The sequence below is a fragment of the Alligator sinensis genome, unplaced genomic scaffold, assembly GCF_000455745.1.
Source record: "Alligator sinensis unplaced genomic scaffold, ASM45574v1 scaffold628_2, whole genome shotgun sequence".
In the NCBI taxonomy this organism is placed as follows: Eukaryota; Metazoa; Chordata; order Crocodylia; family Alligatoridae; genus Alligator; species Alligator sinensis.
In genome coordinates this window covers 1709019-1722937 of record NW_005841833.1, presented here as the reverse complement: position 1 = coordinate 1722937, position 13919 = coordinate 1709019, and the positions used below count along the sequence as shown (strand labels likewise).

At 37.3% G+C, this 13919-nt stretch overlaps 1 protein-coding gene across 3 annotated transcripts in view; it reads right to left on the bottom strand.

Moving 5' to 3' along the window:
* Positions 1-408: 408 nt before the first annotated feature.
* The window catches only part of SBNO1 (strawberry notch homolog 1), a 38567-nt gene continuing 25056 nt past the window's right edge, over positions 409-13919 (bottom strand). For 2 of the 3 annotated variants that reach the window (XM_006015119.3, XM_025198143.1), the window contains 17 exons: positions 13413-13564; positions 12101-12298; positions 11587-11757; positions 11306-11475; positions 10143-10274; positions 8054-8189; positions 7211-7323; positions 7045-7116; positions 6521-6620; positions 5753-5827; positions 5342-5488; positions 5124-5218; positions 4782-4874; positions 4460-4597; positions 3563-3639; positions 2565-2758; positions 409-1822 (listed from right to left, as the gene is read on the bottom strand). In XM_006015119.3, the coding sequence (XP_006015181.1) occupies positions 1680-1822; positions 2565-2758; positions 3563-3639; positions 4460-4597; positions 4782-4874; positions 5124-5218; positions 5342-5488; positions 5753-5827; positions 6521-6620; positions 7045-7116; positions 7211-7323; positions 8054-8189; positions 10143-10274; positions 11306-11475; positions 11587-11757; positions 12101-12298; positions 13413-13564 (2206 nt within the window). In that variant the 3' untranslated portion in view covers positions 409-1679. The remainder of the gene's footprint in view (positions 1823-2564; positions 2759-3562; positions 3640-4459; positions 4598-4781; positions 4875-5123; positions 5219-5341; positions 5489-5752; positions 5828-6520; positions 6621-7044; positions 7117-7210; positions 7324-8053; positions 8190-10142; positions 10275-11305; positions 11476-11586; positions 11758-12100; positions 12299-13412; positions 13565-13919) is intronic. The other variant, XM_025198147.1, reaches the window with a different exon arrangement.

Genomic DNA, 13919 nt, shown 5'->3' with positions numbered 1-13919 from the left:
CTGAATCTAGTACACGTGCTCAACTTCTGCTGATGTTATCACAGAAGTTAAATGACTCCTCCCGCCCCACTAGAGAATTAAGATACAGTACACGGATAGTATCAGGTAAGGGTCCCACCATTTCTTACTGTTACAAATAAAACTCCACCCACCAATAGCTGGGTCACGTGAGTTACAGCAGTACAGTTGCCGTCAGCCTTAACCTTAAAATATATCAACTGTGGTTAGTCTTTACCCAGGGAGAAAATATGTCACTCCGTTGAATACGAGAGCCAAATAACAAGACTTGGACCATAGGACAGAAGGCCTACAGCTGGATTAGAATATCCCGAGCCTTCTAAAATTCCAATTGTACAGACTTGTTAGTTTTTTGGAAATGCAGCGATTGCCTAAACAAAACTCCACTTCTTGTTAGTACAATAACTTTTATTTGACATCTACAAGATGGTTATCTTGTAGGGGTTTTTTGGACAGGTTTATACAATCTCAATTTTCAATAGTGCAACCTGTGCAAGCAAGAAATGACAAACATTGTCCTTCACTTTCTTATAAACATCTACTATTATAGGCAAAACAAAACTTATCCATATTATAGATAAGTAACTATTCACATTTGTACATTACAATTTCTTTTAAACAGCTCCAGATAAACTCTACAATGTCTTACAACATATGAAACAGTATTCAAGTTACCGGGTAACAGAAACAGCACATACAGCGGAACCCTCAAGTGTTTCCCACTGTCTAATTTACAGCTCAAGTACGGTTTCATCTTACAAGTGACAAATTAAATTACATTAATGAAGTAAAAAATATAAGATTGTATGCGAGATGGAAGTGAATTTGCACTTAGTTTTCATAACCACCTCAGATTAAGGAAATATTTAACTTTAAAGGAAAATAGGCTTTTAGCCATCTTTGCAGCACACATTAGGAATACCATTAATACATTAAAAAATGAACTAACTTTTTAATTTAAGATGTTTATCACAAAAAGAACATTGCAGACTCAAATATATAACCTCCAGGAGAGAACCAGAAAAAATGCAATACCTGGGTATAAACACTATAAAAATGCAATAATCAATGCTGTACAACTAAGATTGTGTTTCTCTCCGAATTCTTGTCTTGTGTGTTTATCCTGTTCATGCCCGTTTCCAAAGACATGCACTGTCAAACAGAAACTGGGAAAGAACCTGAATGCATGATGTGCAACCGCTAGGTTTCATGCTTTTATAAACTTACAAGTTGAAGAGAAAAAACTCAATATATATTTTCTATATATATACTCAATACATGCATTCAAGGATATCTCCCACAGCAATGGCATTGATGTACTGCGTTAAACCCTGAGCACTGTATGACAAGATCAAATAAAGCCTGTTGGGGGGATTTTCAAGCATTTTCAAACAAATTGTGGTCTGTAGCATAAAAGGCCAAAAGTAAAAGCAGACAGGAAGCACTACAGAGAGCATAAGACAGATGCACCACCATAAGCAACTGCTGGCTTGCAGTTCTACCATCCTTTGTGTATTTCTATTCCCAAAGTGTTTCTGAGAGCACACAACTGAACTGAATAAAGTTATATTTCTTTGGAATCTGTCCCTGATTTTTATGCAAGTGATATGCTTTTACAGCCTTTGCTCACACACCAAAGTCAACACCTGGCGCTTGTCCTCTTAGGCGTTGTTGAAATTGGTGATGCTCTGTGGGTGATGCTGCTGCCATATCTGCTGCTGTTGTACTGCAAGCTGCTGAGACTGGTCTGACGTCGACAGGAGGTTTACAAGGGGCGATACACAATTTGCAGGAATGATCAAACCTGTAATTAACAACAAGTCAGTTGTGCTTCCTCAGCATGCCAACGTTTTATACATTAAGAACTTGGGTCAGTGGTTCTCGGTGCCTTAAGCTTCATTTATGCTGTCAAAAGCCACAGCTGGGGGTAGGTTCAACAAGCGGTTTAGCCATATGGAATTGTACAAACTCCAACAGCTCAGCCCTGCAGAAGTGTATCTTGTGCTGCAATTGAGGGCCTGCTCTTCGTCACAAAAGGGAAAGGAGCACAGTCTGAGAACTAGGGCTGGAAAATGTCCTCTTGGAGCATAAGGGGAGAAAAGCAGATGCCCTGGGACACAAGTGCTCTTGCCTTTTTAATTTTATTTTTTGAGAACATGGATCCTGTGATAAACAGCAAGAGAAAATGGCCATTTACAGAGGTGGGCAGACAGCCATCTGTTTACTCCAGAGGGTCTGCTCTTTAGTCTGAAGGGACTTACCACCATGGCAAATTCCCCCTTTTTTTTTCTTGGCCCTTCAGCCATTTCAACTCTGGCTTACTACCAAGTCAAGCTCACAGGATTGGTTAGGAAAATGTCTTCCGTTTTCAGATCGCTCCGAAGCAGGTGGTACTACAGGTGTGATTTTTAAACTTAGCAATCCACAGGAAGGCCTGTTCTCCTGTAAAGATACCTTGTAGGCCTCCTGCACAACTCTCAAGGTATATGGACAGGAGAGTTAATGCCAGCAGGGAGAAAATTAACACAGCAGATAAACCTACTTACCTACAATCCTCTGTCCATCTTCTGTTCTTAGCCGAACTATCTGCATTTTCACATTTGTACCACTCACAGAGGCTAAAACTCCTTCTACTTTTGTCCAGACACTTAGTACTGAACCACACAGGACATAGTATGTTCGACACCGGAGGCCAACTTCACAAACTAATCCCAGGCCTGCTTTCTTACAGTTGCCTCTCCTGGTGGAAAAAAGGTGTTCTTTTAAATTCAAATGAACACTTTTACAAAAGTTCAAGTCAAGCAACTACACACGTTTATTTCATAATCATTACCGGTATTCAGTATCCACTTTAAAGAATGTGTAAAGAATTAAGATCCTCAAAAATGCAAAGAGCTGGATAATGAGATGGAAATAAAATTTATCCATGTCCATAAAATGCCTTTCAGTGTGAAGTCTCAAGCAGCTGTTAGTATACTTAGAACTGCAGCCTCAGCTGTTGTAAAAAGGCACAGTTCCAACTTAGATGCACTAATTTACACCAGCTGAACATCTACTTTCTAATGTGGGTTAGAGAGAGATGGGGAGCGGCAACTTACTCAGTAAACAAGGTCACAACTTGTGACACTAAAATTCCTGACTTTTGGGAAGTTCAGAGGCTGAGAGCCGAGCTGTGCTGCATAACGAGGGGACTCAGAACTAAAGCTAGTTTTCATGAGTTTCACTGTATAAAACTAGTTAAAGGGGATCACATATAAACTTGGTAACTCGGTTATAGCCAATGTATTCCACTGATCAGATCAATATGCTTACTGAGGCGTGAGTAATTAAAAGTGAAGTCACAATCCTTAAATAAGTTCCTAGTTTCAACTGCCTTAAGGAGAGAGGTTGCCATTCACCACTTGGAACTGTTCGTGACTGAAATTTCTTCAAAGTGAGCAATACTAGATTTTGGAATTTATGACTGAGATCGGTGAATGTGATCACATATCAGATTTAGCCAGAGACCTTAGCTGAAAACATGTTTAACAGCAAAAGTACTAACCAATAAGCATGAGTACAGGTATCCGCAGAAGAATTGTACTGCTCTAGCCAGTGTGGCAGAGCATCTTCAGAAGGTACCTGAAAAGCCATTTAAAGTTGTGTTAAAATGTTACACACCATTTCTGAACACTCGTACAGAACAGCACACTATTTTATACTCATGTCTAAGGTCTAGGGGCAGCATTTAAAAGACTATGATTTAAAAAAAAAGGAAATAACTGATCAAGCAAACTATCACTCGTTGTTACATCCAGTTACATCTATCCATGGAAACAGTTTCAAACAAGGGTAAAAAAAATAAAACCTTCAGCACTGCAGAACCATGTGACTGACTGAGATACTGACTGGTGAATGACAGAACTTTACATTTCAAACCTGAAGAAATGAGGACAACTGGACTCTGTTAATTGGTTCTTCTGAGCATTAATTTAAACTAACACCTCAGTTGCTAAGAATTATTTTCACAAGAACATGAAGTATGCATCTGTGGTGAAAATACGATCTTGCAATTTCAGGGCTTCAGAGACAGTAAGCAGGGGACTAAAACTTCATAAACAGTTTGGGTATAATAAACTATAACTCACAAAAACCCTTTTAAAGTAAATTTTTTGCAAACTAACTGCAAAGGGATTATCTCCTATTTGATGCCACAAAGTACTTCTATATTATAGAAAGGCTTAGTTTTATTAAGTTTTGTATACCAGAAGTTGAAAGTGCGTGGGCCGTCTGGCAAAACCCAAGAGAAGACAACTAAAGAAATTTTCTGAAGGAAGTTTATACTACATGATTAATTAGCTAAGACGTTCTGAAACTTGCCAGCTACTTTCACTTGTAATAAAAAGCTTACGTTTTCCTTCACCACAAAGCAAATTTAAGTAATCTTGTTTTAAAAGGCTACCTTCTTATATTTCTTTTTCAGGTCTGCGTAAGTTTCCAGTTTGAGTTGTTTCCCAGTATTTGGTCTGTATACCAAGAAAAGCTTCTTTTTGGGATTCACTTCTTTTACCAGGATGGCAGTTTTCTTGTTATTTCTTATCTAGAAGGGAATGCTGAATTATTGAATTGCATGTACTTTAAATTGTTGATGTTCTGAATATTTTAAAAAGATTCACATTTTTTATTTAAGAGATTGAGTTACAAAGTTTAATTCAGGCAGCTTAATTTATTACAGTTTATTAGGATTTTATCTGAGAAAGCTGCAAAGGCTGCGGCACACTTACCTGTAATGATAAATAAAATCCATCATCTGGTCCAGTCTGCTCTGCCCAAAACTTAGTTCCTTCTTCCCAGGACATTCCTCTCTCTACACTGATCTAGAAGAGACATTATAAATGTTTAACTGCTACAAGCTTTGGGACATTTACTGACAAATAACAAAAACACCACCACAAAAACAAAATTGGGAAAATGGCAAAGACAATGTTTTTGGAAGACCAGGAACCAATTTTTTTTCACTACTGGGTGAGCAATTTATAGCCTTGGTGGAACACTAACAATACTTGATTTCCAAGGACAAAGTTTTCACAATTCAGTTAAAAGATCAGGTTAAATTTAAAACTTACTGTGTATAATTCGACATGTCCAGAGGTAGAATATCCTGGAGTTAAAAATTTCTTAACATCCGTCTTCCTCACTTTCTCATCCCCAGAACCCAGATCTTTTAAATAATAAAATAAATAAATAAATAAAATAATAATAATAATAATAGATGTTACGCAAGAGAAGCAGTGTATAATTTAAAAAAAGCAAAAAGTCAACTTCAGAAATTTGATTTACTTACCTAAAATCCCCATGTCATATCTTCCATTCTTTTTAGCATTTTGTATAACTGCATTTAGCGTATCAGAGAAATACTGGAATAAGGCATTCTGCTGATGCACCTCCATACCCAAAATTCTATTCAGGAATTTTCCTATATTGTTATAATCTAAAAAGAAACATTATTTCAAAACTTGGAGCTTCTAGGTATACAGGCAAACAAAACCTAAAGCAGTATTTTTTGAAACAAAGCAAGCATCTTAGTACATTTTTTTTTAAAATCTGGGCACAAGTAGATTAACAAGTTTCAAATGGTGCTACACTTGCTCCTGGTTCTCATTAGCAATTTTGTAACAACTGCAGAAACTATTTCTGAATGGGCAAGTTATTCACCTGCTACCAATGCTTAAAAAAAAAGCATCAAAACCAATACCTTTGTCAAGTGTTAGAATTCCAGATCTGTCTTCTACATTTATCAGGCCCACACCTATTAATCCTTGCCGGACATCTAAGAAGAGAAAAAGTTATGTTACTTGGACTGAAACCACCCCTCTGAGCAAACATGAAAATGGCTAATCAGAGCCACCTGTGATTTCTTTTGGAGCAGCAGATAAATGAAGCTCCCACTCCAATACCCAATTGCAAACCTTTGCATATCCAAATACATAATATGACTGATCCATGCGCCAAAACATTAACAACAACACAGAGCCTTAGTTAACGGTCTTAGAAAATACTGGCATTACTATATATGCTCAACAGAAGAGCAAAAATAGAAGGGTAACAGTTGTTTTTCTTTTTTTAAATCGTTGGTGGCAGTACTTTGGTAACATAAGTAGGTGCAGACAAGATGTTAGTAGTCCCTGAAACTGATGTCCATTGCAGAAAACCATTTTAATCCCTACTTTTCTTTTCACAAACCAAACCAACATCTTAAATATTAGCAGAAATTATATTCTTCTGTTATCATGGGAGGACATATTCTCTTACTCTAGAGAAGACAGCGTTCTGTACAGGAATTTCAAATTCACAGATCACACTCAATCTGAACAGAATCAAGTCACTTGGTATCAAGAATAATTGCTTCAATTTAAAACCTAATCCGCTAGCCTGATGAATATGGAAATAAACAATTCTTTTAAAACCAACCAACCAACCTCAACAAAAAGCTAGCAACAAGAACATACTAACTTCTATTTACCCTTAAAGAAGTCTCCTGGATAGTCAGCAGGCGGGGACACCATTGGGGAATCTAAATTCACAATGGATTTCATAACAATTTCCAAAGCATTTCTGCCATACTGCATAAAAAAAAAAAAATTACATCATGATTTTGCACAACATACATACATGGATTTAACCAACATTTTAAATCTATTGTTTGTTTGTTTTTTAGTTTAGATTTTTCTTTACATATGACCCAAAAATTCATGGCTTATTCTAAGTGAATGACCACAAACTGCTTGGGATTAAAACCTCAACCCTTATCTAGCACTTTTTATAAAATTATGGCACTCTATACAGTCACACTGTCTCTAGAGGACTACAGTTTTCCATGGCACTTTATACCACAGAGTAAACACTATATACTCCAAAAGCAGACAGAATTTAAGAAAAAAGCAAAACCAAAAGAGTTCACTAAGGGATGGAGAGGAAGGCCTCCTGCCACAGGCAGGTAGTTCTAACTTTTTCTAGTATTTTTACTGAAACAAAGAAAGCAGTCACCTTGTTGTCGAAGTTGAACCTGCTAAGGTCTCGAGTTTCTGTAGCCCTTCTGTCTCCATGAGTGAGAGCCCCCTGTCAAGAAAGCACCTTGTAATTATAAAGACACAAGGAACCCTGTACTGGGGGAAAAATACCTATGTTTTATTTGAGTATGAACATGCCTTACCAAACTCTCCAATCTTTTTGCAACAATAGATGCAAATCTCTGTTCTCCTGCCAATTCAGAAATGAGGAACACATACTCTGGAGCAGTAACTTGATTTGACCTATGGGTTCTTCCTGCATAATTAAACACAATGAAAAACATATTACACAAATCCCAATGAGCAGCTCTTCAGAATATCTTTCATAAGAAAACTAAAGGAAGTTCCCAGAATTGCAAACAAGCAATAAAAGACCATTCATTTAACTTTACGGTGCAATGTATGCAAGTTGAGTGTCAAAGCAGCATGATCAGAATCTGCCAAATTTAGAGAAACTTCTTACATATGTATAACTGTTAGATAAATCCTTTGAAGAGAAACAAGTAAGCATTATACACAGAGAGGAAAAAGTCTAGGCATACACATGGAGTAAAGCACATCACATCAGCCTCAGTCAGACATCTGGGTGCATAGAGAAATTCTATTCCTGCTTGTAGACAGGGGAAGCTTAGTTATTTATATGTAAGCTAACCATTTCTTTTGTACTAATAAAAGCCTAAAAAAACAACAAAAAAGTGTTAGCTTTGCTGTGAATATTTCAGTATTTACTGTAAATAGTATAGCAAAACCATGAACACAAACATTCTGAATCTGATTACTTCATAAAAATGCACAGTAAATACAACACAATTAAGACAAATATGTAAGCATCTAGTGTAATAATTGTTTTTACCTACTGGAGTGCAACAAAACCCACTATAGGTAACAAAATGAAAGACCCAATGGCTGAACTTGATACCGTATGAATGTGTGATGTGCAATACACGGGTTCTGAACTGGCTGAATTAAAACCAGAAGTTACTCACCAAATTGCTGTATTGCTCTATCTGCACTCCATGGCAACTCCAAAGTCATGTGCACCCTCCGCCTCTGATTCTTAGCTCTCCGGTCTGCTTGTAAAGAGATACCTGAGCTGGCAGCTTCAGAGATGATGGCAATGTTCTTAAAACAGATGAAATACAACGGCTAGTTAGCAGTACATTTGAGAGCAAACCTGGGTTTCCAGATGTGTAGAAACTCAGCAAATTTTGAAGTGCTAACTGTTATTTGATCCCAAGTGTTAATCATGTGGGGAAGGCAAGAAGGCTGGTGTTCAATCCATGTCATTAAGTTACAAACAGTGGAGACAATCTGAGAGCAAGAGGGGTTTGTTACTTTATCTTCCAGCAACTTTTTTTTGGCAAACCTGCATCCAGTCTTGCCACATCAAAAGGGAAGTGTTATGATAGAACCCCATGATTCTTAAAGGAAAAAAGGCCTTATTGCAACCTTTGTCCCCTTTCTATAGGGGTGGTGGCTGGCATTTGAAAGTGTATTTATCTTAAAGACAGGTATAACAATGCAGTCACCTTTTCATTTCATTGCGAACAATACTTATTTCCATAAAGGTGGTAAAAAAAATACAACAACTCTGCCAACAGCTAGACCTGCAAAATTTAATTTAGGAGGCTATAGCAATTTTAAGCATTTTAAAAACTATGTTTCCATTTGGAAGCTTGTAGAAGATGAGGATGCAGGGCTGAGAGACAGAGCACAGTGCACGTGGTCTCAGAGTGGGAGGAAAACCATGGTTCTGTTCTGGGAGGACTGAAGCTAGGGGACAAGACACCTCTGGGGGCACATTTGAAGAGGTCAGTTATGAGTAAGAAAAGCAACTAGCCCTATAACCAGAAGTCTCCTCGTTTGGCTGAGAGTGAGCAACACTCTGCAGACTCTCTCTGACTGTGCAAGTAGTAGAAAGATACCAGAACTGATTATGGGAGCTGGCAGATCTGCAAACAGAGCAAGAAATGAGCAGACCTATGTGCTGTCCAGTGGTGCTACTCTTAGGTGCCTCCAGAAATACAGAGCACAAAACATGCCATAGCTGATCAGACCCCATAGTCTGTGTCCCACGCCCAGTATTCTTTGGCAGTGGCCAGCATCAGATACCCCTAGGGAAGGAAACCCATGCTAGGAAGACATTTGGTTTCATGAAGATGTCCTTCTAACCTTCAGAAGGAAAAAAAAAAAGCTTAGACCTTGAACTTTAAAAAGGTGTTGCATCCTTTTTAAAATGTTAGGATTAAATATTTCCAGGCATTCTTATCCATACCATCTAGTCCCTTTCTTGAAGGTTCCTAATTCTTGACTTTGATGCCCTCCTGTGGCAGTAAGCTCCAGCTGGATTACGTTGCAAGAAAAAGTATTTGCTTTCATCAGTTTTGAAGATATCATTTGGTTAAACTGAACATCCCCTTCTTGTTAGAACAGGAGAAGACAAAAGCTACTCAATGGTGCTCTATTATTATAGAATCTATTATTATAGATCTTGGCGTGTTGGGGTTTTTTTAAATCTTTTTTGTATGATAAATCCATCTTTTTCAGTCTTCCAATTTTCTTCAAACCAAATAACTCGTGTTCTTCCTTGCATCTCTCTAATTGAAAAATGGCTTTTTTGGAGATAGAGGTGACCACAATTATACTACACTACCCCCAGAAGAGGCTCTAACACAGCAAGGAAGTAGGAAAAAAAGCTTTACATTTAAAAAAAAAATGGATGATGCATCGAAAGTCCCTGTAGAAGCATCTATTTGAAATGAACAGTTCTTTCTAATCAGAAAGTGTTTATTAAACCTAACAGTTAAAGTCCCACCCTTAACAGAAAGGGAGCTTGACCTTCAGGGCATGCCATAGCCACATACTACTAGGGTTACTAAGTACCTAGGGTTTTGAGGAGTGAAGCGCTATAGATTACTGTGGTACATATCTTCTAGATAGCCCTAATATTACCACTGTACTATACTTCCAGGTGATTTTCAAACTGCTACTTTAAGAATATAGCAACCTATATCCTGGTCATAAGTCCTCTTACGTGTCTTAAAACCTCTCGAAATAATATAGAAAAACATGTACCTTATCTCCATCCATGAATCTCTGCTTTTCGGTGATGTTTAGAATTTCAACAGGCACATCAAGCTCAGATCTTGACTCATAAGATATGCTGCCATCATCATTGCTTACAACTCTCCCTTTGCGGCCTGTCATCTTTAAAATAAAGTAACATTTTAGGCTACACGTTAACACAGAACTGTCCATGTAACAGAAATTTCAAATTGAATATCCAAGGCCTCTGGCTGAAATGCACTTGGAAATAGGAAGGGGACTGTAAAGCCAGTTGTGTAGAAGGGATGAGGACCACAGTTGTAGAGCTCTACCGACTGACATCAGAAGCCTCATTAGTAACCAGGCAATTTCATATGCTGTGGCAATAATTAAAGTCTTTGAATGAACCCCCACTCCCCAAATCCTAACATTCAGTAAGCAGAAGTATGAAAGGCTCCACAGGGATTAGAGTTTAGCACTTTACACCCTAGATTAAAGAGTCAGGACCACCACATAAAAGGGAGGCCAGTAATTTTGGAAGGAGTAATTTAAAAGTATGAACAAAACTTTACTGAACTTTACAGGGTCTTTGAGACCAGAAATAAAGGATTTATTGTGGACAGACAAGCATCCTTCTGGAAAGGTGGTGTCTCAATTGAGAAAGCAGGTAAAAAAAAAAAAGCGCCAATTTATGAAGCTCACCCATGCCCTCACCCTCTCATTATACAGCTCTGGGTCTTCCTTGCCTGAATGGTAGAAGCTGAGAATAAGAAGGGAACAGGATCATCCTGTATTATTTATACTCATCAGCTAAATACAAGCAGTCAGGAGAGCAAAACTGCGTAGAGAAAACCATGAAGAAGCCAGTGTTCCTTGCCCAATGAGAATGCACCTTGTATCCAGCACCATAAGTTGGGAAGTACTATTACATATGATTCCTAGTCTCCTCAACCTTAATCACTCAGATCCCTTCTGTACTTTTTTTATTCCATTTTATTGTACTTGGGGTAAAAAAACATTTTACCAAAGCCACAAAACTAACTCCTTGCTTACCAGCTCAATTCTGTTCTCCATTACACAGCTGCACAAAAAATACTCTGTGCATGAATTCACTGCAGCCAGTTAGCATGCCATCATTACTTAATGAAATAAGGGAAGTACCAAGTTCTTAACTTGTAATTATATGAACCTACCTCTGCCACATTCTCGGGACCACCAAGTTCATCTATAAGTTCATCCAATGTATTAGGTGGGAGATCTTCTGCTAGTTTTTCCAGTTTGTCAAGCAATTCTTTTTTCATCTGTTGGGCTCTTTCAACAGCATCTTGGCTGGTTACAAAGCTGTTGTTGGTATTACTGTTAGCTGAAAATTAGAGACCAAAAAAAAAAAAAAGTTAAGCAATTACGTTTTTAATGGTTAAAATGACTGAAGACACAGAAGACATTCCACAAACAAACTCAAACTTGTTCATACCTGATGTATTAGTAGTAGAAGTAGTAGTACTAGCAGTGGAAGAAAAAGAGCTAGGACGCTTTGATCCAAGACCAGAAGCTAATAAGGCACTTTGAATAGAATCAGGGTCTATACTTTTCTTCTTTTTCTTTTCTTTATTTTTCTTGTGGTCTTTTCTAATTAACCAGGGATCTGAAGTTAAATAAAATATACAGTAAATGCTTGAAGTAGCTTCAAAACCAGTCACTCCCCACTTTCCAAACTTTTTTTTTTTTTTAAATTACAAACCCCCCTTGCATCTGCTAGTTAAGATTTTAGGGCACAAAAGGAGTTTAAAACTGGCTGTAAAATGACAATGCCAGAGCTATCATCTTTTCAGCATCACTAGAATAATCTACAGTTTTAGATTATACATTTATGATAAAGTTTTTTATTTTGTCTTGTATTAAAGTGCTTAGGTCAAATTCATATAGGAAGTATGATATTTGCACATATATGGCTAGAGGCTCAATGAAGTTAATCCAGGTTCCCTTACCATCTTCATCATCTTCACTGGATTCATCTCTAAATGGGTTAAAGTCATCATCATCTCCAGAACTCAAAAATTTAGAACTCTCATTGTCACTCTCTTCATTGTCCAAGGCATCAGATTCGCTCTCACTTTCGTCAGAACTGCTCCCAGCCAGACCACCTGTTTTACGAGCTTTCTTGGCTTCTCTGGTTATTTCTTCACCTACTCCACACAAAAATATAAAATGAATTGAGTTGCAGATATTTTATTCTTTTTTGCACAATCTGCCTTCCTGTCACTCCAACGGCTAAGAAAAGGAAACCTCAGAATTAAAAGTGAGTGCCAACTTTAAGCAAAGTTAAGTAACACAGAATGCTGATTATAAAAGATTATATTGAAAAGATAAGATATCCAGTTCTAAGTTTTGGAGAATCTTTAAGTTTTGCGAATCGTTTCCTGGAGACTGGAGTCCACTTCATTTTGAATACATCTTTCCAATGTTTACAGAATTCCATTTTCAGTTAATCTTAAATCAGTTCACATGCAACTCATGGAAAAAAAAATGTTCTCCAATTCTGTTTTTTCCCCCCTCAATTTAGAAGTCATTCAAATGGCTCCAATTAAATAAGAATTGTTAAAACCAACACTTGAAATAAAAATTATAAAATTACTGAAGTACTTTAGCAGGAAAGGCCAAGGAAACAGGCTTTTAAAGTTGCAAGCCTGTAAAACTAATGAGTGGATGTGCACAGGAATAAGACTTGGAACAGCTACAATTTAAAAAGACAGGTTAACTGCTATTTTGCTCTCTTTCAATATTTTCACAATATTTGCTGTTTTCCAGAATTTAGCTAGTTTCATTACTTCAGTTTCTAAAAACTAAAGTTGTAGTAGGCAGTTCTCTTAGAAATATCAGTTGGAGAAAGCACATAAAATAACCTAAGTTCACTATAAAGAGGAGCTCAGGATCTTTTTGCCACAAGACAAAGTTATGAGGAACATTTTAAAAATAAGTGTACTTACTTCAACGTATCTACCAAGTGTTTACAAATTCTGCACTCAGTGTAAGTTTGGACTAAAAACAAATGATAGGATTTAGGGCTTCGGTTGGAAACCAGTGGAACAGTTTCGGTACCTTCGATTTACTACCTGTAAGAATGCTAGTTTATACAAACTGCTGTAATCCCAGTCTTGGACGAACATATGTATGCCCATATGTGAATGCCGGTACTCTCTGCCCCTCAAAAAGCTTATTGGATGTATACCTCCTATATATAAATTCAAGAGTTGACATTTCCACAACTTCACTATAAATATACAACAGATGAAACCTTACCTTTCCGTTTCTTCATTTTGTTCTCCTTACAAGGACTGTCCCTGGGTGAATTGTTGTTACTCTGAGCAGTCAAATCAATCCCCAACAAGCTAAAAAGTTTTTTCCTGTCAGGAGCTGGAAAGTGCTTCTCAATAAGAGACTGGAATACTCCTCTGTGCAAAGAACAACAAGAATTAGCGTTACTCCAACCCAGCTGCATTTTTCAAAATGGAGAAATGTATGTAATAATCCAATGACTTTCTTTTTATTCTTCCAATCACTGAATAAACAGTTTGAATTTCATTTTACGGGTGTAGTGAATGAAAACTGTACTACTCCATCTCATCACCCTACCAAACGCTGTTATGGGCATTTATTTTATAGCAGTGTTTCAGGACACTGGCATAAGTTTTTAACCAGAAACCTTAAAAAGCTCTCTGGTTTCAAACACCAATTCTCAATTGTTTTTTCTTCCTCAGTTCAAAAGTTCAGACATATTTGAAGTCAAATCACCCACTTAATCTTCAT